Source organism: Pagrus pagrus (assembly GCF_965226575.1).
Source record: "Pagrus pagrus genome assembly, chromosome: 13".
NCBI classification, from domain to species: domain Eukaryota; kingdom Metazoa; phylum Chordata; class Actinopteri; order Spariformes; family Sparidae; genus Pagrus; species Pagrus pagrus.
In genome coordinates this window covers 13,229,460-13,256,652 of record NC_140197.1, presented here as the reverse complement: position 1 = coordinate 13,256,652, position 27,193 = coordinate 13,229,460, and the positions used below count along the sequence as shown (strand labels likewise).

Here is a 27,193-nt window from a genome sequence, read left to right as displayed (position 1 = left end):
AGGATGGGACAGTGCCAGCATTTATTTAGGTGATTGGGTTGGTTCCCAAGCTCCACAATTGGTTGCAGTATGAATCTAAGGGGTTGCGAGCCTGAAAATAAGACAGGAAATCTAAATTTGCATTTTAAAATTGTCAACTTCTCTGTTCCTTTTCATATGTACAAACCAAACACTGTATAATAAATAGTGGATGGAGCTACTGTGACGTCGCCAACTGATTTGTGGACTACCAATTTGAAGCCTCAAGTTTGGCAATATGGCGTCACCATCTTGTTTTCTTGAAGCAAGACATGACCATATTTTGACTAGAGGGTGGAGCCGGGGACTACATGCATTGCTACACCTCTGTCCAGCTCTGACTATGGTGCCATGGTAGTGATTCATGAATCACAAGGTAGCCACGTCCCAAAACATACCCTGCTTTAACTTCTATTTTACTCTAAATGGGACCATAATTTACAAATGAACTGCATGCGTTTATTGAAACGAGCGATTGAGGCCATAATAATAAATCAAGTGAGAAGTAGGGTCATTTTCTCATAAGCTTCAATACAATCTGACTTCTTTTTGCAACCAGTGGAGTTGCCCCCTTGCTGGCTGTTAGAAAGAACGCAAATGAAGGCATTGGCTTCACTGTCAGACACACTGTCTGTGGTACAAACAAGTGCAACCCCGCAGGAAACATAACAGATCTGGAAACGTACACCAGTATCCCCTCTCGTCTTCAAACGATTATCACATCTCCCCCTCTCTGTGACAGCCAGCTGTTCACTCTGCCTTTCGAATGGAGCCATTCAAAACAGCTATTAACGTTCGTCACCACTCCAACGTCATCGGTCGAGACTAACTTTTTAACACATCCACTCCCTACCTCAACACTTACCAATGCCTGATTTCAACCCTGACATCCAGACCAAAAGGACAGTGTGACACTGTGTGTTTTGGTATTTGCTGCATTACTTTGTCTGTGCTTCAATGTTATATATGCAGCCCACTTTCTTTCAGATTGTATATAATCAGAACATATATAACAGCAAGACTACATCAGTATGTAATGTGAGGAGGAAGGATTCAGCGGAGAGCTCAGATTCACCTGATGAATATTCATCATTGTGACGTCACCGATGGAGCTCCGCGTCGTCGTCATAGAGATTAGAGTGGATGACGGGATTATGGGTGACTCTCCGCCACACTGGGACTGGCTGCCACTCTGCTTTTGTTCCTCTTAACTGCCTTTATATGTGCCGTTTTGTCACTCAATCTCTCCTGCCGCTCATCTCCTCTGTCGCACAGAGATATTGTGACCGTCGCCCACGTTTCATTTTTCTCTTTCCCCTTTCGCCCTGGCTCTCTCTGCTGTTGTTCTTCTTTCTTCTCTGTGATCCTCTTAGCCATCTTCCCCTCTCTGCCACATTTTTCTGTTTCGAAAAACCCACCCTCCCATTGAGCAGTGTGGTACTGTAGTAATTGCTTTCTTCAGCTCCATTGGCCCAATAAGAGAAAATGGCCCCCTTATGCTAATAGCCCATAAAAGACACTGAGCATTTCCCAGCAGGAATCCCACATCAGATTATTTTATAGTGCTGTACCAGACTGTAATGTCTTACCTCTGTGTGCTCTAAAAATAAAACAGGAATTTGTGCAGAAGACACTTTGTTCTGAATACTGAAGGTCATTGTGTTGAGCCGATCCTTTATTTGTGACAGAATATCAAAAACATTTTGATGTTCAGCCTCAAGGACACACACACACACACACACACACACACACACACACACACACACACACACACACACACACATCTGGCAATGTTAGGATATTATACCAGGCAAGCACCTAATGTTACACACAAATACAAGTGTTTGTGTGTGTCTGTGTTTGTGTGTGTTTGTGTCCCAGTTGGATGTTGCTATAACAGCTGTTTGTGACAGAATGAGGCTCTGAGGGAGAGTTGCTGCCGGCTTTGATGTCCTAATTATCTATCTATCTATCTATCTATCTATCTATCTATCTATCTATCTATCTATCTATCCATCCATCCATCCATCCATCCATCCATCCATCCATCAATCCTCAATGAATGCCAGCTTGTGTGTTCAAATCTGAGTTCACCTTCCATGGAGTCAGCTGTCATTGTTTTTGGGGTGCTAGCATGTGTGTGTGTGTGTGTGTGTGTGTGTGTGTGTGTGTGTGCCCATTCACCAGAGACATGCAGCGAACACCTTGATGTCTGTGCGCATGTGTTTCTCTGTTGTTGTACAGCGTTTGGCTGCACATTCATAAGCGTGTGTGCAGGTGCGTGTCCTCGCGTGTGTGGGTGCATGTGTTTTATAACATCTGTCAGTGCACCAGGACATAAAACACTGTGTATAGTTCATTATCTGCACAGTTATATTTTAAAAGCCACTTTTACACTTGCAAATCAGTCTTCAGCCTAAATCTAACATGTTGGTGTCAAGTTTGAAAAAGACCGCAGCTGCTTTTATGTGCAATCTGCCTTATTAGCACCCGTTAACCTTGCCATAACTCCCTACATGGCATCCTTCACAGCATGAGCATTAAATGACATTATATCACACATATTATACTGTCAGTGCACATCTTGGAGGATGAAAACTCCTTGAAATCCCATTTATCACCTACCAGCTGTAGACTCTAACAAGAGCAACACTAGCAGCGAATTTATGTCAGGTACAGCAGTGTTTTGAGCTAAATGCTAACATCAGCATGCTAATCTGCTAGCTACGACAGTGCCAACGTGCTGAGGTTAAGACAATATAATGTTTAGTGAACATGGATCTCTGTTCCAAATTTCACGGCAATCCATCAAAGTGTTTCACTCCGACCCGCAAACGTGAACGTCATGGTGGCACTGTAGGAAAAGTCAGGAGCTCATCAAGATATCAGGATTCAATATCTGGGAACCATGAATGTCCTTATCGAATGTCGTGCCAATCCATACAGTGAAATTAAGAGACGCTTCAGTCTGTCCACCAAAGTGGTGGATAAACTGACCATCTGGCACCAAAATGCTTTTCCTTCGTCCATTGTTGATGACAGGCAGTGAAGTTGAAGACACAAAGCATCAGATCAGTGCCAGACTGGGTCGACAAATCTTCAGCGAGTTGAGTTTTTGAGGACAAGAGACACTTGTGTTCTCTGAGAAGGGCAAACTGAGTGAAGAGCACTCTGAACCATTGTCACTGACAAAGAGAGCAATGTCGTGCGTGTGTGTGCGCGCGCGCGTGTGTGTGTGTGTGCGCCTTGAGTGGAGTAACACTATGGCCATCTGCAGTGTGAAAAAAAAAGCCTTGGAGCTGTGAATGCTGTTCAAGCAGAAAGACAGGAAGGAGGGAGTGTAAGGTGGAGGGGAGGATGAGGGAAGGGCCGAGAAAATAAAATCAAATGTTTGGAAATTATACGTCCCAGTAAAACTCACTTCAGCATGTAAACACACAGTACTGTTATTGTGAGATTACATGCTTTATCATACATGTTACCTGTGCCTCTACACAGCATTGAAGACCATTTTGAATCGCTAAAGAACACGTTTAAATTAGAAGAAACAAAATCCACATTGGCCCTTTTCACAAATTTCAATTAGTTAATCAAACTTCCCACAGATAAAACACACAAACACAATGATAACATAATAAACACATCATTTCCCGTCCATAATTTACACATGCACACCCCCCCCCCACACACACACACACACACACACACACTTAAGGCTGAGAAATATAATTGTTTCCAAGCAGCCCTTTGATGGCTGAGTCACTGAACATGTCCTGTATCATATCACGATAAGAAGAACATCAGTTTAAAGGCAGCAGCTGTTTCCCTTTCATCCTCTCTCCCTCTCTCTCCTTCTGCATCTCTCCATCCTCCCACTGCTTTCACAATGGTGCGCTAAGCCAGGGAAGATAGGGCAAATCCCTCCTCTGAGCAGAGCAGGCACGGGAGAGAGAGGGGGGAAGAGAGAGAGACTGAGGAGACTGAGTGCAAAACACTTCCTCAAACACTCCTCTCTCATCTCTCCTTTCTCTCCCTCCATTTATCTGAGTCCAACCAATCGGCATGCTTCCTCTATGTGTGTGTGTGTGTGTGTGTCATCACGACCAACCTGTAGTGATGATGTCAGAGAAGATTCCTGCTTCCTTAAGCTACTTTCGCGCTCGTGCTCTTTCTTCGCTTCTCGTCTTCCTCCCTTCAGTGCCAAGGCGCGAGCCTTTGGTACGCTGGGTTTAGCTCGGATCATATTTTTCTTTGATTTGACAAATAAACGCTCGATTTATTGTAATATGTTCAAAATCTGTTCTTATTTGCTTTCTGGGTGTGTTAGATGAGATGATTGACAGCACTCTCATGCATGTACAGTAGCCTATAAAGCTACAGCCAGCTGCTGGTTAGCTTAGCTTAGCGTAAGGACTGGACACAGGTGTCCCAAAGGGGCATCTGTGCACATTATAGCTCTTTTTTGTCCGTACAAAAACCAAAGTGTAATCATTTGGATCTACTCCCCTAATCACTTTTCTTTACTACCTGTGTTACCTGTGTTATTCAATTGTGAGCTGCAAATGGAGATTTCAGACTTACACATCATCATCAATTTGCATTTTAACTGCTAGCTGCAGAGACCATTGCATCGCTGGATTATTAGCATTAAGTATATAAAGTGGATACATTTACAAACTCAAATAATTTACGATTTGGACACTCAACCAAGATGGCGGACAGTCATTACAGTGCACTATATAGTAGATCGGGACTGATAGCAGACACGTCCTCTCTCTTGTCTGTGAGCATAAACTTCCAGGAGTTTCCACCAGCGACTGCTCCCAGCCAAAGAAACACAACCAATCAAAGTGTTTGTTTGATAACTTCCAGACACAAAGCCCATGCATCACGCAGGAGCAAAGTGTATCTTTACATCTCGTTCATTTAAAATGCACGTTTGTTGCTGTAATATCTCATTAATAATTTAACATAAGGTTGTTGTGGAGGCTAGATATCAAAGACGCCGGCAACACTGAAGCCTCGGCTAAATAAAAACAAGCATAATCAAATCAGTCAGACAACTGTGTTTGTCTATGTTTGTCTATGTATCTTTAAACATTACATGAATAAAGAAGTTAGCCTATTGCACTTATCTCCAAAATGCAAATCAACTGCCAGTTGTCCTGTTGTTGTTAGTGCAACGTCGCAATGATTCGGTCTACACCCTGGCAGGTTTATCATCTATAAAACCACTAATTGTCTCTTTAAGTTTGACATTAGCTACAGTTTTTGTGCAGATTACACAACTGAGATGTGTGGTAGGTGGCCTTTGCTAACTTCAGAGCCAAACTAGCTGTTTCCTACTGTTTCTAGTCTCTATGCTAAGCTAAGCTAAGCTAACTGGCTATTGACTTCATACTTACCGCACAGATATGAGAGCGATATAATTATTTTTTTCATTCATCTCTCGCCACAAAAGCAAAAAGGCGTCTTTCCCAAATTGTATTGTATTGTATTGTATTGCTTTGTGGAAATTTTTACAATTTAAAAATGAATATATCGATAGTGAAAATGTAGACCCTATTTCTGGAATTAAAAAAAATTGTGATGCCAAGAATTCAACTCTGGGCTTATTACCAAGAATGTAATTGCTGATATGTATAACTGGCATTTCAGGCAGTCCAAATTGAATTAAATCCAACTGTAAAGAATTTCTCTAATGGATTTGGAATATTAGTTTGTGTTTGTACCTTGATCACACACATGTACTGCATGAATCCCAACGGCATCCTCGTCCTCTCTACAGGAACCTGGCTGGAGAGGAGAGGTGAGTGCTGTCGTCAACCAGCGCTGTCAGATGACACAGGGCTTTATTTCAGCTAAGGATGATTAGGCATGGTTTTTCAATGGCCTTTGGGCCGAAGGTGTCAAAATATGAACCTGGCAGAACAACTACACACTGCAGCACAGCTCAGCTTACACACACACACACACACACACACACACACACACACACTCAGTGTCATAAATGGTACTTTGTCTCCCTCTAGTGTGGTTTTAGGCTACACAAGCAACAGAACTACTAGCAGTCAACAATTCGGCTGAGAATTGCGTGCATGTTGTTGCTTTTATAAATAAAAATAATAAATAAATAAATGTAGGCCTCTTTTTCCTCTGTGTACCTAAATCTCAGTGAGCTTGGCTGCTTTGGAGTGAGTTTTCCACTGGGACTACAATACAATTTTAAAAATGATATAAATCAACAATCCACAACTCTAACAGAAGAAGTGGACGAGTGAAGGCGATAATTCAGTCTTTATGAGGTGTGAATCTGGTTTCATTTGAGCCAGGCTGCGTGTTGTCCCCTGAGCCCAGACAGGTGCACTGCTCTGAGCGTGGATCACAATGTTGCCTTCAGGTGTAGCGAGAAAACATGTAAAACTCTAAATTCTAACCTGGATAGTTATCTGTAGGTATAAAAGTAGACATACTGTTTTTTTAGGCTTTATCACAAATGCGTATTTATGTGGCTGTGTATATGTGGACATTTTTTTATCTTCTTGTATGACACTAGGCTATATATTATTGACGGGAATGCTATGCAGGCCAAATTATATTTGTAGCCTCTATCTTTTTCCATATTTTAAGTAAATCCTCGTCGTAATATACTTGAACTGCATTGATTTTTTTCATCCCAATGTAATTGCAAAACTGTGTCACTTCATCTCTCAGTGAGACCATAAAACTTAAGTAATGTTTAGAGTACGTTTATTGGCATATTTTCACCGACATGCACTCGACTTTTTTCTAATAATAATAATAAGATGATTTCAGAAAATGAAATTATCTTGTTTATATCAAACATAAGGTTTAGCATATGCTACAAATCCCAGTTGTGGAGAAACTGTTGCAGTGAATCTATACTTTTTTGCTCTTGCAAATCTGTTATTTTGTTGTTTTTTTAATGTAATTTATTCTATGGAAAGTCCTGTCTTTTATCTTGACCCTGAGTGTCCATTAAAGTTTGAATTTGTTTTTAACTGAAAAGAATAAACTGTGAAATCAGATCACGTGAAAACAATAATAAAACACCTGATCAATATAAAACGCCTTGTAAACAAACCAACAGCTTCTTAGAGCACATACGCATAAAACAATACTTTTTAAATACATTAATTAAAACTATAAAAATCGATACAGGATGTTTCGAGCGAGTGACAAAACTCAACAGGGGAGGAAGAGGTCGCAGCGTGCGGGGACCACGTGAACGCAGCATCAGATGGTGCGTGCACTGTGCTGACGAGCCGTTGCCTGCGGAAACAGCTGGTGGTTTCTGTCAGCGAGCAGTTGAGCGTTTTTGACAGGAATAAAAGTTGAAATTAGACTCGAAACGTACTGAGGTGGCTTCGGTTCGCCTCTCTGCTGCTCTTCCACCAGACGCCGGGAAATGTCATCCTGTGAACGCCACTTTATCGGCCAGTTGTTCACGACCGACGTAGCTTCATAGACCCGGTGACGCTCGACGCTGCTAACGCCGGCTAGTTAGCTAACTTTGTTCTCCCATAGCAACTAACAGGGTTCAGCCAGCGCAGAGAAAGTGACAGCTGTCGGTTTTGTGACAGTGTGGGACGAGCTTTTTTTGTTTCATTCCAGCATGACTCATGTTCATTATAAATTCTCCTCCAAACTCAGCTACGACACGGTGGTGTTTGACGGCCCGCACATCACGCTGAAGGACCTGAAGAGGCAGATCATGGGCAGGGAGAAGCTGCGAGCCGGGGACTGCGACCTGCAGATCACCAACGCACAAACCAAAGAAGGTAATATATCACAAAGACACATGGATGGGCTGATAGGAGTGTGTTTGTCTCGACTGTTTGAACTTTGGAAGCAAACACGTGGTCCAGGTTTTTGACAGCTGGCCGGTGGGAGAGGTTTTGCGTCACCTCTTTCAGCTCGACGGGGGTCCAGAAAAGTCAAGCCCTGACAAAAGGGGGCTAATGAATGGGACGCATTCCTGCTGCATTTACGCTTCGTGCCCTTCATTAGGCGGCCTGGTGGTGGTGGATCAGCCTGGGCAGTGGCAGCATGCATGTAGGGTCCTACATGCATGCAGGAGGGGGGTAGGTGGGGGGTTAAAAATAGCACAGGTGTGGTAGGGAGCACAGCCTGGCCATGACCATAAGATTAAAACTGAGCCACACACACACACCAAAATGGAAATGATCAATAATGGGGATCAGTAGTGATGGAAATTTCCAAGTAAGCTCAGTATTTCTATGTTTGATGCAAAATCAGAGCTTCATTAGGAGTTTAAAGAACAGATAAAGTCAACACCAAGTTACCTAAAAGAAGAGAAAATTATAGAAGGCACAAGAAAAAGTGAGTGATATACAGATCAAACGTGATAATCACCCATGACGTCTAAGGATTACCTAGAGTGAGTCAATATCCTGCAGCTAAGATCTGAAAACACATATGAGGTTTAAAGATTTTACTGATATGAGAAGAGGTGATGGTTACAAACCAAAGGTGTCAATACTTTTTTTTTTTTAACTCTACTTAGTGATTTAGAGGAATGTAAAATTGGCTACAGTTAACCAGGCTGTTAAATTAATGCAAAATCTTTATTTGAATTCTCGCATTCAAAGCATTTGTATCGCTTCAGGCGCAATCCGATGTGGCCCAGTTGGTGTTGTTCCTGCAACATCATGATTAGTGTTGTTTCAGGACAAACATTGCAACTGACCGATCATGTTTTTTGAAATGCCACAGCTTTCTGCGAAATGGTGAAATAGACAGACAAAATACACACATGGGAGAAGTTACCCTTTGTAACACGTGTTTAACGTTTTGAAAGGGTATATTTTAATCCAGACCTTGTTTTTCAAAACCTAACTAAGTATTGTTGTTGCCTGAACCTAACTAAGCAGTGACAGAAAACTGAAAAGAATGAAAATAAGTGAACTCAGTGTGAAAATAACAATTGAACAGTACAATAACATGTTTTGATTGGGATATGAAGTATGAAGTTAGTCAGCAACTATTTTGATGCTCTAGAAATGGAATTCTTATGGAAAAAAGGGCTCGTAATTCACTGGCTCCAGAAGAATCATTCTTGTTACAGTCTCAGACTCGTTGTTTAAGACTGTACCAAAGGTTCAATCTCAAATTTAGTGAGTGCCAGCGAAGAGAGCATGATTTCTCAGTAACCCTGAAGATGAGAGATATTTTTGTGAAAGTAAATATTCACTTGCCTCTCCAAAATCCCAACTCAAATCATTTTGTGTGAGCCAACCGTTCCCCTCTAAACCCTCATTTCCTTGATCTGTCTCACTCAGAGTACACAGATGAAGAAGGTCTGATCCCCAAAGGCTCCTCCGTCATCGTCAGGAGGATCCCTAACAGCAGCGGCAGGTCCGGCTCCAACAGCAAGACCCGAAACACGTAAGTGCTGCTGAATTCCTGCTTCGTTATAGTGTTGATATACCTGCTGCTGCAAGTCTCCACCCTACCTCCAGGAGCCACCACCTGGCACCTACAAGTCTACCTCTAGTGTTGTAATGAGGACAAGTGTGATATTTGATAAGACAGGGTGTTTTTCATAACATCTCCAGGATAATTATGCTCACAGGAAAAAGAGGAGAGACTAGAACTGAAACTCCACTGTGACGTTCAGAGGGATTACCCAGATATTAGTCAGGCTTAGACAGGAGAGGCAGCAGTGTTGTGGGTTTTATGCATTGAAGGCAGGAAAAGACCTCACTGGAACCAACTGGCGGTCATGTGATTAGCCCCGTCAGCACCATGCAGACGGGGGGGGAGAGGAATGAGGGCTAAAGAGTGGTGCGGCTGCGGCATGACTGCCCACAAGATTAAATGCAGCAAACCGGCTCTCCACCTGCACAGGCAGGCTGACAGGCCTTAACTTTGAGTCCCATTCACTTCCATTTAAAACTCAACTGAAAGAAAAAATCACTGTAAATACATTTTGTTAACGATGCTAAAGAACAGTTGTGGGTGGATTTAACTGGCATTTATGAGTCCAGTGTAATATTTGTCATATTGTGTAGTTAACTAGGCCAGATGTGGAGGTTTTGATGTGACGATGACGCAGGATTTACCAGCAACAGTAAACCTCAGGTTTTGGTGTCCTTCAGAATCACTGATTGTCACGGATGTTTCTTCAGCAAAAATAATACAGTGTTAACTACAGGTTAGCCATAAAAAGAAAGAAAATATTTTATAGACTTTGCCAAATTGCAACCGTATCTTTAAAGTTGTACTTTCACTTGTTAAAAGCTAACAGGGTTCAACAAGTGGTGAAAAAGAACTAAACGCAGTTTTTCTGGAGCTGATGATGGAGGTAGATAAGGAGTGAGCCACCTCACATCCTCCTTCTCTCCGTTGAGAGATGCACAAGTGCAGCACTAATTGGGCACTTGCCAGAAAATGGCAGCAAGCAGAGCCGTCTATGAGCTGAAGTGCAAGAAAACATTTAATTTATGCTGAAAACAGGAGTTTAGTTGGGTGGCGCCAGAAGATTTTGGCTGTATTTCAACTATGTATTGTGCAGTTTGCCACATGTTAAAGAGCCAAGCGGATACGATTAAATATGACTGTTAACGTCAAGCTTTGTTGTTATTTGTTAACCCTTGAGCTTCCGTTATAAAGCTGACTTTACTATACTTTATTACACGCCTACTCGGCTATCAGCTAAACATTCGTATCTTCTTGAGGAGCATTGTGAGTAATGTAGGACTTCTCAAAGTCTCATAATGAAAAAAACATTTGTTGCTGACATCCAGAGCCACAGGTACAATGTGTTGGTGTGTCCTGGGTGCCCACCCTGAGGAGCCAGGGACCTTCTTGCTGACTTCTTTAAAAAAAAAAAAGAAAAAAAGCTTTCTAAACGACAACGATGCTGGTTTTCATTAGATGTGTGATTCACTTTTAAGATTGCCTTTAAACTTTTATATTTTATACTCTCTATTGATATAAAGTAGTGCTAGTAAAATGTCCTCTAAGATAAACAAAAATGTTTTAATGTTATTTCAGCCCTTATCTTTGTTACCAGAGTATTAAATTGTCCCGGACAACTTATTAAAAAAGGTTTTCCTTTTGTGTTTTAGTGAGAGATCAGACGTCCAGCATCACCACGCTTTTGGAGCCCTCAAAGCCGTACGTAACCAAACCACATCCCACTGCACTTCTTCTGCTGCAGCTCCACTAAACACACATATTGTTATTGTCTGGTCTAATATCTGTGATTGAACATTAGTTGAATGTGTACTTTGGTACGATTGGGTTAAACAAATGAAACCACAATCAAATTCACAGAAAGCCTCTGTTTCCTCTATTGCACTTTGAGTTCCTGTCGCAAAGAGGAAATGGTACTTAGTGTTTGATATACAGGGAGCTGCTGACGATAAGTAAAAATGTAGTATTTGCAGTTAGACTGTGTACAAGTTTTCAGTTTAACCAGTGCCTTATGCTTAACCCAAAGGGTAAAACACCTGCATGTTTTACCTCTTCTAAAGGCTCACAGCTGTTAATTTAACAAACTGCTGTGTCACCAGTCAGTGTTCATTGTTGACAGTCATTCAGTATCTGTCTGTGGGTGGTGGGAGCTGTTCGGGCGGGTCAGACTTTATCATGCAGACCAGCTATTAAAGGCTGATAAACCCAACCGTTGCTTTATGATGCTGGAGCTGCTGACAGTCAGTGTCCTGTAGTTTCTTCTTCACGAGCTGCTGCAGCACTTGCTCAGATGCTCTCAGACATCTCATAGCATTTGGAGATGTGTATATTAATGCATTAACCTTTTATCAATAGCTGTGCTGATGAAGTTTTTAAAGGAGCAATTCACCCAAAAATGAAAATTTGGTCATTATCCACTCAGCCTCATCCTGATGAATAGTCAGGGGAAGTTTTGTAGTCCAAAACCTTTCTGGAGCTCCACAGCAAAACAGCGTTACAGCGTTCTCCTGAACAACAGAATCAGATGGGGACTTATTTCAAAAACATCGTTTAAAAATAGAAGAAAACCAGAGAAAAAAAAGGAAAGAAAAGTTAACATAAAATGTCTCCATACAAGTTTGGCTGGTGTCCAAGTGTCCAGAAGCCTCAAGATCGCAAATTGGTTTGAAAGCACATTATTTACACACACTTCTTTTCTGAAGCTGAAATTGTAACTGTAGCTGCTAAATTAAAAATATTAGCGTACCCCCAGTCTGCAGTGGGTACACAAACTTGGTGTTAATGGATTAAATGATGTCTTTTAAAATCAATTTGGGATTTTGGGGCTTTTGGAGTTTAGGATTATGCTGGACGAGATGTATAAAGCCATTTTATGTTTTTTCTTCTTTTTTTCGGATTGTTTTTCACAATTTAAAAAAACAGGTCCCCATCTACTTCAGTTCTTAAGAAGAATAATGCTGCAACACTGATTTGCTGTGAACCTCCAGAAATGTTTTGTGGACTACGTTAATTAATCTGACTTTCCATTGGCAGGAGGCTGAGTAGATAATGACTAAATTGAATTTTTGGTTGAATTTACTGTTTAAGTTAATGGTAGTGTTTGATTTAGTATATTGGAACTTATTTGGTCCGCAGATAGGATTAGTGTCCACCATCCACACAAAAAATGAATGTGTCAAAATGAATAATTTAGCATCAGGATAATCTAAATCTACTTTAGTGAAGCAAAAAATGCTGATGGAATATTTATCATTAATTAACACCAACCAAAATCTTCATATCCAGGCAAGAAATGATGTCTTAATGCATTTGAGATACAACCAACAAAGGAATATGATGTCACCTCCCTTTTCTTATAGCGATAAACACTGTCTTACCTTTAATCTAGGACCAAAAATTACTCCTCAGAAACCTAAAAGTGCATCATTTTTCTTTCATGCCGAGTTCTTGTAGTGCAGATTTGTTTCTTATCCTGTGAACTAAACACGTCTCAAAAGATTTTACTTGCTCCAGTCTGAATTAGTGTGCTCTGACCTGACTTGATTTTGTCTCTGGTTTCTCAGTAGGAGAACTGTCTGCCACTCTTCTCAGTACGTTGAGTCTGTTGGACTGCACATACTTTTTCTTTTTTCCTTTTGTGTTTTTCTACCAATAAAGTCGTTTGTATGAAGCTGTCTTATGTATTGATTATGTGTTTGACTTCACTAGAGAGAGAAAGACACTGATACACAACCACAGTCGATACCTCAGATAACACATTTTACAGACACATCCCTATTTGTCATCATTGAACATCTCAGATCGATGGTTAAAATCTTTTGTCCACATTTATCCTTTGCAGGAAAGACAAATTGAGCTGAAAAATGTTGTTAGAGGAATCACATTGACCATCGGACAGGCTCAAAGGGTTCAACTCCAGAGATTTAGTATTGCTCTTTTACAAAGCTGGAGGTCTCAAAAAATCCATATTTTAAAAAGAGAAGTTAAAATCAAAGCAGTGGAGGCAGAGGTATCATGACCTTTAGTCCCCAAGCTCCAAAATACTGCATCCTACATTTCCAATAATATATCTTTGATAGTATCTTTTGTGAGATTTGTCTGAGTTTTAATAAAGCTGGACATAAAGATCTATCATACTGCCATGAATAATATAATATTTATATAATATATAAATATACACTACAGTGTAAAGGTTGTTGTTTTTGGTTTGGGCCTATACGCCAACAGATTGGATCTTAAATTAAACAATTAGGTTTATTTGGCAGCTTTGAGCTTTAAGGTTTATATGTTTATGATTTATGAATATGTGGTAGTGTGTGTGGCTTTTCAGAAGGTTTTTCAAAGCTTGTTTTTTTTTAAAAATGCATTTATTGAGCGAATATAAGGAGCAGCACCATCTTTGTATAATAATGTAAATCTCTGAGGCAAATCTGTAAATTAGGCAAAGCTAATGCATTGGTAAAGTAAAATGAATCGTATAGAATACTGCAACCGTCAACTACTTTAACCAGAACTATATTTGTTCTTTAACATGCTGATGTTCAGCAGGTATAATGGTTCACTGTGTTACTGTAGCCTTGTAGCATGCTAATATTTGGTAATTAGCACTAAACCCATGGTAATTAGTTGCAGGTATTTGACCATAAATCAAAATAGTGGACAATTTTCGAAATTTTGAGATGATGGGTGGTGTGAGTGGGATCATCCTGGAGGGGATCTGTACGAAATTTCATGGAAATCTATCCATATATAATATTATTATAATATTATATTATTATAATATTGTTTTGGAGAGATACAGTATCTAATGTACTGAAGTTAGCATGCTAACCAGCTAGCCCCGGCCTGTCCTGGTCCAAAGCTCTTGTGCTTGGGGTATAAACATGAACACTTCCCTGATGCTCTGACCTCCAAGTCTGGATCACTACCTGCACAGCTAACCGAGCTAACTAGCTAAACCGCTGCTACAGTTAGCTGCTGCCCTCTAATTGTTTTGAGTATGAATTTGAAAGGTGGCCAATTCTTACAAATTGCACCTTTTTATAAGATATTTCTGTCTGGTCCAGAGCCCGATTGATTTTTGGGTCCAGTGCCGCTACTGATATTATGGAGTATATATCGGCTAATACACACACATTTTTTTTGCAAAATATTGGAAGCATCATTTATGATTATTTTGGTCTAAAAATTGTTTTCATTGCGCATGGAAACATTGTGCATATTGGTCAACATGTACACTCGTCCACATATATCTGTGACAAGATAATATCGGCCAACTGAATTTGTGGACCAGCCAACCGGCAGACAGACCAACATAGCCATCCATGGCTTTATGCTAGTAGAATGAACAAACCAAGAACAGGTTCTGGAAAAACAAGAAAGCACCGAGGTGATGGGAGGCACTGAGGTAGATGTTAGGTGATGGGAGGGAAGATGTTTTTTCTTTTCCTACAAAATGTTGGACCCACAGGTGCAAATGCCCAGGGAGCATTATGTTGTTGGCTCCTTCATTTTCAGTGAAGAGAGTGAGGAGGGATGAGAAGGGAGTTGGCAGGAGCAGCTGAGGCAGTAATCTTGGGATGAGAGCAGACATTTATCATCCACTCTGTATGAAAATCACTGCTGGGTGCTGGTGTAAATTGTATCTCAGCTCAAAATCATAAATGATACCAAGAATAAAGCATCATGTTCAGCAGGACAAATGTTTTTTCTTTTTATAATAAAACTTTAAGCCTCTTTTTGAATCAACTGTGTGTATTTTCTGGTAAAACTTAACAGTGTTTCCTTTCCAATATATATATAATCAGAGCTATTAATCTTTTCCCAAGACACGTAATTCGGAAGCTCCCATCGCTTCATCGGTGAAACTGATTTTGTGTTTAATTATAACAGATGGAGGACCAGAGTTCTTCCAGAGCCTTACCCCTTTTCTCCAAGGTATTCTCACCTACATACATTATTATTACATGTTATTCAGCTTTCACATATTTATCCTGGATCGTGCGAGTCACTGATCCACAGATTTGACCTACCGTCTTTGTGTCTGCTCACATAAATCCATGTCTGTACATGCAGATGGCCAACCTGGCAGATGCAGACGTGCCAGAAGAGGATAAGATCAAAGTTGTGTTAAATCAGTCCATCTACGAATCCATGAAGTGAGTCATTTTCTGTAATGCCTTCAGATCTCTTCCTTATCTCTCAAACTGCTTTTTCCTCTTCTTTTCTTTCCATTTCCTTTTCTATCTGTGTCTCCGTGTCATGATGCATCACCTTTTCTCTCTTGGCTTTCATTCCTTTATTGAGTCTTCTTCCCCCCCTTTTCCAACATCTTGAAAGTTATTTAAATTATTCACTTTAATTAAATTTCATCCTACTTGCTTTTCTATAATTTCCTTTTTTCATCCGTCTTTTCCTGTCTCTAGTTACAACAAGAAGTTTGGTGCTGTTCTTCCAGCGAACTACACCTGTTACCGCTGTGGAACTACAGGACACCACATCAGGAACTGCCCTGCTACTGGAGTAAGACCAGAACATGTGAGGCAGTTTCTGTCGCAAGAAAACAATTTGTGTGTGTTTGTGTTGTTTGCATGTGTGTACGCACTGTTCACTGTAAGCCTAGCATTAACTGCATGTGTGTTTTGCAGCAGGATAAAAACTTCGATGCCCCTCCGAGATTGAAGAAAAGCACAGGCATCCCTCGTTCCTTCATGGTGGAGGTGGACGATCCAAGCATAAAGGGAGCCATGCTGACCAACTCTGGACATTACGCCATTCCTGCCATACACGCGTGAGACTAAAGATTCAGTGTTTGTGTGTCAAGATCAACGCCGCTCTCTTGTTTCCAGTCTTTATGCTAAGCTAAGATAACCAGCTACCAGCAGCATCCAGTATTGTTAATGTACAAACATAAGTGATATCTCAATCTTCTCATCTGAGAGGCGAATAACAGTATTTGCCAAAATGTGGGACTGTTCCTTTAAAGATTATATCCTGGAAAAGTGTGTAAAGCATTTAAATACCTTCTTCAGTGTGTCTCGTTCACAAGTGTTTACTTTTTTACCTAGTTGGTGTCTCAAGGAAGAATGCATGACAAACATAACTCTCACTGTTATTACCTCCCACCTGAAAGTAACTAAAGCAACATTATGTAGAAATTGGCATTTTGTGTGATTTGCCCCCCCTTTTCACACTGTGTCTTGAACGCTCCGTTAGCTACAGAGTGAGACATCTCGCCTCTGTTCAATCTTTGGTGAGAGTTGCACATGCGCATTACTTAACGGGCAGGATGTAGCCAATCAGAGGAGGAGTAGGGTGGGTCATGCCAGGCAAGGTAGTGTGATCTAAAATAACACAGCTAGAGCAGTAGCAACTGTATGTCTGCTGACTGACTGGAGTGTTTATATTTTATAATAAATATATAGATATATATATTTAAATAACGCCTGTAACATGGTAACGCACATAAGTTACAAAAGTAAAGGCTCGACTCCAAACCAGGCATTTCAGAAGGAGTGTTTTCTATGGGAGAGAGTAACTCCATTTGTCGTGGACCTCCGGCTTTTTTACTTTGCGGACCTTTTACAGGCAAAAAAGGCAAAAAAAAAGCCCCTAAGCATAATATGACCTCTATAAGGGAAAGAAGAAGTTACATAATGTTACTTTATATCCACAGAAATATTAGAAATTACTACATTCCTAGATGTCCCCTGCCCTTTAAATGTTTTGCTTCCTTGAAAGTTAATTATTGCCCTGATTTTAAGACTCTAAGCTAAATCTCTAATTGATCACTGTAAATTGTATAAATGTATCATATCTGTGGCAAAGGCAAAATATAGTAATTAGCTGAGTGTTTAAACATGCCAAGTCAAAGGCAACTAGATTTTCTGCTTCACTCTCTCCAATAGACCCGCAGAGGCCTCTTGGTGAAATCCTTGTACATATCCTGAGGCCCGTTTAACTGAATCATCATAAGCACAATTAGCAAGACTGTTTGTGCTCAACAGATGACACTTCACAAAATTCCCCTAACACATAAAAATCAGTGTGTGAACTGTTGTGTGAACTGTTGTCTGTCTGTAGTAAGGCGTACGCCATTGGCAAGAAGGAGAAGCCTCCGTTCGTTCTTCAGGAGAAGCCTGAACCAGAAGACGAGGAGGATCCTGTACCCAACGAACTCCTCTGTCTCATCTGTCACGACCTGCTGAGTGACGCTGTGGTCATACCCTGCTGTGGAAACAGCTATTGTGATGACTGTGAGTGTCAGCTACACTCCCCACACACACACACACGCATTTAGATGTACTTCGATGTTTCAGAATTCGATATTAATTTTTGTCTACATCTGATTCAGCAAGTTACAGCCATTTATTATAATATTATTCTAGGTGTTTTTCAGTGAAAAATATGGATAATCCTATATTTCATTTACTGGCCATGTAGATGTGTCCGAAAAAGTTATTAAATCATAGCAGAGGACAAGCTAAAGTGACTTTTTTCAGAGAATATGTTATCCAATGAACATGAACAACAAAAGCAGAGGAAGAAGTTTCCTTGACGAATCAATGCTGCAGAATGTGGTATAATATATAATATGGTATAATAACATTCACTACGAAGCCCCTTAATGCCCCTTAATCTGCTTTACATGAGTTTTAAAAGAATATGGATAGGTGAGCGGTTCAAAAGTTATTAATCATTTTAGGACAACAGCTGTTTTTTGGCTGCTGGTGGCTGTCCAGTTCTTTGAGGGTGAAGGAATAAGTCATTCTTTGATGCTAAATCCATATTAGAGCTGCAGGAAGTAATGTGACTGCATCTGTGTTACTTGGTAACTCCCAACATTAAAGAACCAGCTCAACTGCATTACTGCACTAGGATTAGCAGATTTTGAATGTTTAAACCACTGATTTATATGAAGATGGATGTTTTCTGTCATTTCAGGTAGTTTCTATCACACCGTTACATGTTTAAGTGTTCATTATTCTGACAAGATTGGTTTTAATGCTATAAAAAGGTGGTGAAACATCATGATTGATAGCCTGAGATTTCGTGGGTAGGTGTATGGGTGGGAACTCGATACCACAGCTCCACCCCCTGATCACTGCTGGGCCAAATGACATCACCAGCGCAATATGGCCATGCACATATTCAGGATATTTTGGATTCATTATTGTATGGTGGGAGGAAGCTTCATCATATTTATGTATGTTGCTGATTTAAACCATATACTGTATATATTTTTAACATAAAGTAGGTAAATATTTAAAGATTAATAAAGAATAATAGCTGCTGATGTACGTAATGTACATATTGTCATAATAACTACATTTCAACTTCCTTTATCTCTTCCTCAGGTATTCGCACTGCATTGCTGGATTCAGAAAACCATGTCTGCTCCACTTGTGGCCAATCAGATGTCTCCCCTGATACCCTGATACCCAACAAATTTCTCCGGCAGGTGAGTTGACGAATGGACAATACGTCTGGAGACAATGAAATAAATTGAGGGGGTGTTTGACCAGAAGCCTTCTATTGTTCCTCCCAACGCAGGCTGTGAACACTTTCAAGAAAGAGCAAGGTCACTCTAAAAGTCTTAGAGGAAGGTGTGGTAGCTCCCAATCCCAAAATCCAACCCCGACGCCGAGCCCTGTCCCCACCCCACCGCCTCCAACCATGCAGATCCAACCACAGAAGCCTTACCAGTCGTCCCACAGCCAGCAGGTGATCCTCATAATGATGTGTTTCATCTGGGAGGCAGAAAAACAAAGACTAGCGCAGGGGCTGCATGACTCAGGAGCAAAGAATAATTACGGTTCTTTCACATTCACGTTTGTCAGATCTCAGAGTTACAGTTCTCTTCTGAAAACCTTTGAAACACGTAGAAAACACTATACACTGCAGGATTAACAAGTAGTAAACATGTATATTGTAATTTATATTGACTGTCTTTCTGCTTTCTCTGTTATATTCTGATTCCTATTGTATTCTTGTCGCCTCCGTTCGTTAGGATCCTCTCCTCTACTGCGCACAGACTGCAGACACACCGTCATCAACTCAGGTGTCTGGGGCTCCTACCACAGCAACAGGCCCCACCCCTGCCCCAGACACGCCAAGCACATTCCTCCAGCCTGCGCAAAGCCACCTGGAGGTATCTGACAGGTAAAGTCACCTCAGGGTGCAGTGTGTGTGTGTGTGTGTGTGTGTGGGTGATGTTTGCACCTCTGGCGCCTCGGCTGGTTGAAAACAGTTCAACCCAAATTTGAAAATACATATTTTTATTACATAATTCCTTACCTATAGTGCTAAATATCCATCTAGATTGTTTTGGTGTGTGTTGCCGAGTTTTGTAGACATTGGCCATAGAGATGTTACTCAAGATAATCCACAGATCTACTAGTTTATGTAGGAACTATTTTCTTTATAAAGAACTAAACCCGCCAGATGGAAGTGTACGTTTACTCATGGACAAGATGCTTGTGTTTGTGATGGCACAGGGTGTAAACATTAATGGCCTCCTGCTTGATTAGCTGTGACGTTAGCTAGCTTAGATAGCTAGCCTCTCATCCATTAGTAGATATCTACTCATCTATTTATGAGAGGCAAGCTAACTAAGTAGATATTTACTTTTGAACAAGAGGCTAGCTTACTAAGTTGGTATATACTAGCTAACATTACAACTAACCAAGCAGGAAGCCATTAATATTTCCATCACTTCCATCTGTGTGGTGATAGATCTGACGGGCGGGTTTAGTAGAAAGAAAACAGTTCCAACATGAAACAGCTCACAACATAGTAAATGGATTATCTTTAGCCCAGGTCATGATTTCTTCAAAGAGACATTGCTGTTGAGTTTTTCAAATGAATTTTTTTGGCTCTTTGAGCGCCACAAGCCATCTGGTTCCATTACACTTGAGAGAAAGCAGACATCCCTACAGCCAATATTTAGAAAAAATAGCAATCCTCACCAAAGCAATCTCGATGCTAATAGCACTATAGGTCAAAGGAAAAACATGTATTTTAGATTTTCTTCTTCTGTTTTATTTCTGACTAAGTCGATGCTCAAGCAGAGTTGGCTGTGTGGGTACAGCCTTCAAGTACCTACAGAAGATGAACATTTGGTGCAATCCCTGATCAAATGTGGCACTGTGGATTTGAGATTGAAGAGCTTGCAAACAGTCGCACTGATGTGGTGCTGTGATGTATCTGCTGTTTATTCAGGGAGCCTGAAGAGAGGACACATGATGACTCAGCGGCTGCTGCACCTTCTGTGCTGGTGTCACATGAAGATCCCGATGCTGCTGCATCACAACTGATACCACTGGTGAGGACACTCTCACACACACACACACACACACACTGACACAGACAAGCCCAAACCCATGCAATAAAGTTTCTCCGTATGAAATCTGTGATGTCTGCTCAGGTTAACCCCACTGCAGAGGAACAGCCCCAGACAGTGAATCCACAGCAGTCCTCCTCAGGTGAGTGTCTAAGAGGCAGTCTCTCTCTCTCTGTCTTTTCATTATGTTATAAACCCATTTATCCCTGAATCCACAGGTCCAGCCCAAAGAAACCCTGGACCATCAACATGCTGGGAAAGGTCAGTGAAGTGTGCATGTTTTCTAAGGTACTAGTGTGTATTTTTTTCTATCCACTGATGTCATTGCCTCTCTCCCCCACAGCTCCTCCTCCTCCAGTTGCCCCCCCGCAGCCTGGAGTGAATTGAGCAACCAGCAGCTGCCTCCCTCCTCCTCTTCCTCTTCCTATCCAGTAGCTCCTCCACCTCTCTTTCCCTCCCCCCATTTCCACACGTTCCTCGCCACTCAGCAGCCTCTCAACCGTTACCCCCCTGGATACCCACCTGCCACGCCCGTCTGGACTCTCCCGACCCCCCAGGGTGCCCCTATCCCTTCCCTCTGCTCCTCTGCCTCCAGCCCCTCCATCCCCACCCTCATCCCCCAGAACTGGTACATGCATCAGAGAAAGAAGAAGGAAAGGTAAATGAAACACACACCTGATGTGTGAAGCAGTCGCCACAATTTAAGTAATAAGAAATAACTTTAGTATTGATAATTATATGAAATATAAATCTCCCCTCACATGCCAACCCTTCTCTCTTTGCCCTTAGGTCACCTAACAGAGGATCTGCCTACAGACGCTCCTCCTCTCGTTCTAAGTCTTCAATGTCCAAATCTTCTCACTCCTACTCTCGCTCGTCGAGCAAGTCCAGATCCCGCTCCCGGTCCAGGTCCCAGGGCAGATCAAGGTATTTTGTGCTTTTTTTTGTTTGTGATTATTCTATTTTCTAACAAGAGCTTACGTTTAGAGTGTTGCCCTATCTTGAAACTGACCCTCTGGTACTCACCTGCAGTTAACATATTATATCCAAGTCGGTACTTACAGTGATGCATTTTTTTGTATTTTTTTTTTATAAACACGTAACATAAACATTGTTGATACAGATCTCTTCAGATACATACTGAGCTGGAGTTCGTTTTACACTTGAATAATCAACTTGTGAGTGCTCTCTGGTGGACAAACTATATAATGGTGACACTGTTTCTACTGTAAATGACTTCAATCCTAATTTGCCATATCTGTGCTTCAGTACCTTGTTACCAATCAGTCAACATACACGGTCAAACTGTAGAAGGTATACAGATTCTTTCTTAAGGATACTTCATAATGAATAGTGTGTGACACAAAATGTGTGTGACGTATGACATGTCTGAATATTCTCTCTTTGTTTTGTCTCAGGCCCCACTCACCCTACTCCCGCCACAGAAACCTCCACACCCGCTCCCATTCCTCCCACTCCTACAGCTACGGATACAAACGCTCCCCTACGCCGTCCTCGTCATCTTCGCCTCGAGTCGGTTACCGTTCGAGGTCCAAGTCACCCTCGGATCACCACAAAACCAGCCATCACAGTCGGCATCACAGTAAGAAATCCACTTCGAGCAGGTACAGCTCCAGAAAGCGAGGCGAACACCCTCAAAAGGAAACAGGCGGCGAGGGGAGACGTCACCTGCCCGCCCAGCCTGCAAATCAAACCAGCAGTCTGGAGCTGGACAGGGAGCGCTACCTGCAGTGGAAGAGGGCGTACAAAGAGTGGTGTGAGAAATATTTCAACAGCTACGTCGGTCACTTCCACCAGCTGCCTCCTCCCCTCCTCGGCCTTCCTCCCTCTCCTCCTCCTCAGTGGGTGGAAAGAGAAGGAAGCAGAAGTCACTCGCGCGACAACTCAGAATCTCGCAATCGACTCCAAGGTAGACGGACGGACGGACGCTCCCCTCCATCGCAGTCATCCAGCGACAGCCGCTCCCCTCCATCTCAGTCTTCGAGTGACAGCCGCTCCACGCCATCTCAGTCGTCGAGCGACAGCCGCTCATCTCCATTTCATTCGTCTCACGACAGCCGTTCCCCTCCGTCTCAGTCATCCACTGACGGCCGCTCCACTCCATCGGAAGAAGGAGCTCACCTGAGGACACTTACAAAGGGCAGTAAGGAAGTGGATTTGCAGGAAAGAAGTAAAGACAAAAAGCAGCTAGTTCCAAAGAAATCAGAGAACCTCAGCACCTTAAAACATGAGCAAAAGAGCGTGAAGAAACATGAGAAGGAAAGAGGAGAAGTGTCCTCATCCCCTGACTCAACAGATGACTGCCGAAAGGACAAGAAGAACCACAACTCTGGACCAAGTGCCTGCAAGGATGGCATCCCAGTACAGGACAAAGTCACTGCCAGTGAGGCCTTAGAATCAGTCCAAACACTCGTGAAACCAAGTAAACATTTGGATAAAGAAAGAAAAGGCAGAGAACAAAGGAGTTCGGAAATAGATAAAGGATTGAGAAGAGAAAAATACTCTGACTCGAGGCAGGATGTGGAGAGACGACACAAAGAAAGGCGCAGCAAAGGTGCCGGCAGGGTGGATACAGACAGGTACAGAAACCCTGGAGGCAGCAGAGCCTCTGACTCACGATCAGACAAGAATCGAAAAAGAAAAGGAGAGGACGTGCAGAGAAGCTCTGTTAAGGCCCAAAGCAGCAAATGTCTGAAAACAAAAATCGCAGAGGTCCCCGAGACCCGCAAGAGTGAATCCCTGAATCCAATTGATGAAAAGAAGCAAAAAACAGAGGAGAAGAAGAAGGAGAGGAAGACATTGCCTCTGACGGAGCAAGACATCTGGGAGGGAGGGATAAAGGTGAAACCACAGAAGAAGATAAGCATCAACATCAACCTGGATGTAAAAAGGAAGGAAGAGAACACTGAAAAACTGGACTTGTTTTCTTTCGAGAGCATCACAGCAAAATCAAGTGAAGAAATTGAGAAGACTGGTAATGGAGAGAAGTTAAACAGCGGAGCGACAGAAATTGGAGTAAATGAAAAGAAGGAATCCGCCAGAAACCAGGAAGGTGAGCCTGAAGGAGAAATAAAACCAGAAGAAAGAGAGGCAAAACCAGTATGGAAGGAAGATACCCACAGAGATGATGAGAGAGAGATGGAGAAAAAAGAGCACATAGAGGAGGAGAACTTTGACTTGTGGCTTTGTGCCATCAGAGGAGCGGAGGAGGAGAAGAAGGAGAGCAAGAAACCATGGGAGGAACAAGACAGGATGGAGGCCAGCGAAGGACGACAGCCGTTAAATGACGAGAGGAGAAGTGTGAGGGAAGGAAACGAAAAAGAACGGAGAGTGAGGAGTGATGGCGGAGGTCAAGAGATGGAAGAGTCAGTCGCAGGTCCCCAGAAGGAGAGGGCAGAGGGAGAGAGCACATGCAAAGACAACAGAGGAAGCCTGCCAAAGGAGGAGCTGATGGAGGGAGTGAAGTGGTTGTTGGGGAAAGAAGAAGAAGGCACGACCAGGTCCAAGTCACAGAGGAGCAGAAACGAGAGCCCCCATGACAGATCAAACACCACGGTGGACGATGGCAGGTCAGAATATTCCTGCTTTGTCCTTTAAAGTTCTTCTTGTTCACAGTCTTTAAAACTGATGTCAACAAATACAGGAAGACACATTTATGATTAACAGTGGTGATAAACTACAGGCTATGAATAGTGTCAAAACATAGTCTGATCTCATGAATCTTAAGGATTTTAAGTTTAAAGGGGCACTATGTAGTTTTGGAGAAGAAATTAAAACTCAGAATTTTAATATATTGCAAGTCATGGAAAAATATTTATTTTTTCCATGACTGGATAAACAAGCTGTTCTCAGAGGAAAATAAGGTCCCAGAACACTGTTTGAAGTTAGAAAGGTGGCAGGGTCCGCCACATATAAACAAAGTAAAACAGTATGAAACTGTGTTGTCCTTTAAGGTCAGTTTGTTTATTCAGCCATGAAAACAAAGAGAGTTTGTTTATTTAGTTTGTTGAGGCAAAAAAAAAAAAACAAGCCAATGAAGATCTTTCTCTTCTGATTAAAATTCCGTCCCAAAAACTACATATTGCACCTTTAATTATCTGCTGAATGATAGATACCATGATCAGCATGCTCTTCAATCATCATGTGAACATAATTAGTTGTACATAACAGTTATTTATGATGATTCCTGTCCAAATAGCACAGAAGTTGTTGTTGGCTTATCAGATCTTTCGAAACATGTTCCACATGTAAAACCTGACAATTAACAGATGCTGTTGCCTGTTGTTGTTGTTGTAGTTGTGCGTCATGAAAGCCATTTTTGAAAGTAGAGATAAGGCTTATTTTAAAAATTGTGTGTGTGTGTGTGTGTGTGTGTGTGTGTGTGTGTGTGTGTTAAATGCAGCAGCTATGAGGATCATCAGGAGATGGAGAGGGTGATGAAAACTCTGGAGGAGTCCACCCAGGACAGAGCTGCAGACAGGGAGGAGGATCCCGTTTCCATACAGGTGTGTCCGTCAGAGCAGCATGTGGAGCGCCACAGTTCAACCAGCAGTCACATTGTGACTTAACAGGAATGGAAATAAAACACTTGCAAATATTGATTAACAATCATTTGTATTTTCTCAGAACGTTTGTGTCTTGTACAGTAATTGTTCGATGGTTGAACTGCAGGATGTTCTGCTTTGTTTTCGAGGGTTCATGAGTCAAACGTTTAAGAAGCACAGACAAAAGGTGCATGTAATCTTAGTCACGCCTTCGCTGTCTGTCTCAGGTACCTCGCTCCAAATGGGATAAGGAAGAGTCTGAGGAAGAAAAGCAGGATGAACCAGAGCTCAAAGTCCAAAAGGAGGCTCCTGCGGTGTTCCTGCCGCCATCATCATCATCTGTGTCTGTGACAGCAGAGACACCAAGCGACAGGAAGACAGAGGGAGAGAATGAACAACGGAGACATAGAGAAATCGAGCGAGGAAGGGACAGAGCAATGGACAGAGGGAAGGGAAGGGAGGGAGAGAAAAACTCCAGAAGTGTGGCTCCCTCTAGTGGCAAAGACAGACCTGACAACACCTTATCTACAGAGAGAGATGGGGAGAGGAGGGTGGAGATGGAGAGACCGAAGGACAGAGAGAGGGGAAGGGAGAGTGAGAGGCCGAGGGACAGACAGAAGGAGAGCAAAAGATCTAAAGAGAGAACGAGGGATGACGAGAAAGGGAGAGACAGGGAGAGAGAGAGGGGACACGGCAGCAGGAATCTCCCTTCCTCCTCACATGACAAAGAGAGGAGAGACAGGCAGCGCGGGGACGACCAGGGCGGCGACAAGAGCTCCTGGGGTCCTGGTGGGAAATTCTCCAGCAGCTCGATAAGCAGAGCTGGCGAACTGCCTGACCAGAATGCACACAAAACGTGTCGAGACACGTTCTTTGATTTGAGTTGGAAAGCCCGGTACCATTCCCAAAATCCCCGAGATACACCAGGCAACTACAGACGCCAAGACAGGCCTACAGGGACCCACCACTCCCCTCCTTCCCTCTCCCACAGCTGGGGTAAAGAGCTCCCATCCGAATCCTCTGGAGGGTCAGAGCTCAGGAAGCCCAGAATGAGCAGCACCGGGCGGGAATTAACGCAGAGCAGAAATAGAAATGAGAGCAAGGTAGAAAAGGGGGAATATAAGCGAAACAAGGTGGATAAGGTCATAAAAGAGGGCAAAGTGGAGGGTGATGCTGATAAACTGTACGGAGGGAGAGAGCTGGAGGAAGGGGAGAGGCCCAGCAGCAACAGCGTCAGTTCATCGGCGAGCCAGGAGAGCAGCGACGACGACGACGGGAGGAAAGAGTGGAAGAAGAAGCACAAAAAGGAGAAGAGACGAGCTGCCCTGGAGGAAGGAGAGCTGCAGAAACACAAACACAAGAAGAAGGCGAAGAAAAGCAGAGACGGAGGAGAAGAAGGGAGTGGCGGAGAGGTAGACGACAAGTGGAAAGAGGAGGAGGAACGAGCTAAGCTCTGCTCAGTTATGTTGTTTTGAGCGTCACGGGGAAAAAAGTAAAATATACTTGAATGATGTTTTTCCTTTCTCTGTCCTAAAAGTGCCTGGATTTATTTTGTGACTTTTCGTTTCCCCAGGATACTTTTTGTATCACATTATGCCACATACGCATCACCCAAAATGAAAGTGAAGAAATTGTAAAGGAAAAGCACTTTATTTATTTAAGAAAATGAATGTGAATGGAAAAAAAATGTGAAACTTTGAACCTCTTGAATTACTTAAAGGTCAAGGAACTTGCACACGCTCAGTACTAGCTCAGGACTGCCACCAACTATGGTTTATGTACTAAACCTGAAATTTCACAGCTTGCA

General features: G+C 42.3%; 1 protein-coding gene across 6 annotated transcripts; it reads left to right on the top strand.

The window, feature by feature from the left end:
• Positions 1 to 7,292: 7,292 nt before the first annotated feature.
• Positions 7,293 to 26,897, top strand: LOC311268026 (uncharacterized protein). Of its 6 annotated transcripts, XM_084371360.1 has the most exons (20): positions 7,293 to 7,512; positions 7,693 to 7,820; positions 9,342 to 9,447; positions 11,133 to 11,181; positions 15,373 to 15,417; positions 15,556 to 15,638; positions 15,906 to 16,017; positions 16,128 to 16,270; positions 17,563 to 17,735; positions 18,837 to 18,940; positions 19,033 to 19,203; positions 19,490 to 19,641; positions 20,701 to 20,803; positions 20,906 to 20,963; positions 21,040 to 21,082; positions 21,165 to 21,479; positions 21,611 to 21,748; positions 22,240 to 24,411; positions 25,245 to 25,347; positions 25,614 to 26,897. In XM_084371360.1, exons 2-20 carry the CDS (start codon positions 7,754 to 7,756, stop codon positions 26,859 to 26,861), a joined length of 5,385 nt encoding a protein of 1,794 aa, XP_084227486.1. In that variant the 5' UTR covers positions 7,293 to 7,512; positions 7,693 to 7,753; the 3' UTR covers positions 26,862 to 26,897. The 6 variants fall into 6 exon arrangements, with proteins under 6 accessions (XP_084227486.1, XP_084227485.1, XP_084227484.1 ...); XM_084371359.1 differs by having other exon boundaries at positions 7,293 to 7,820; positions 15,906 to 16,002; positions 16,131 to 16,270; XM_084371358.1 differs by having other exon boundaries at positions 7,293 to 7,820; positions 15,906 to 16,002.
• Positions 26,898 to 27,193: the final 296 nt, after the last annotated feature.

Bases quoted from the DNA above. Each gene is read 5' to 3' on its own strand.
- LOC311268026 (XM_084371355.1), top strand. From the start codon at position 7,655: ATGACTCATGTTCATTATAAATTCTCCTCCAAACTCAGCTACGACACG. The intron at 19,204-19,489 runs GTGATCCTCATA...TCCGTTCGTTAG, and splicing joins AGTCGTCCCACAGCCAGCAG to GATCCTCTCCTCTACTGCGC. The intron at 25,348-25,613 runs GTGTGTCCGTCA...TGTCTGTCTCAG, and splicing joins AGGATCCCGTTTCCATACAG to GTACCTCGCTCCAAATGGGA.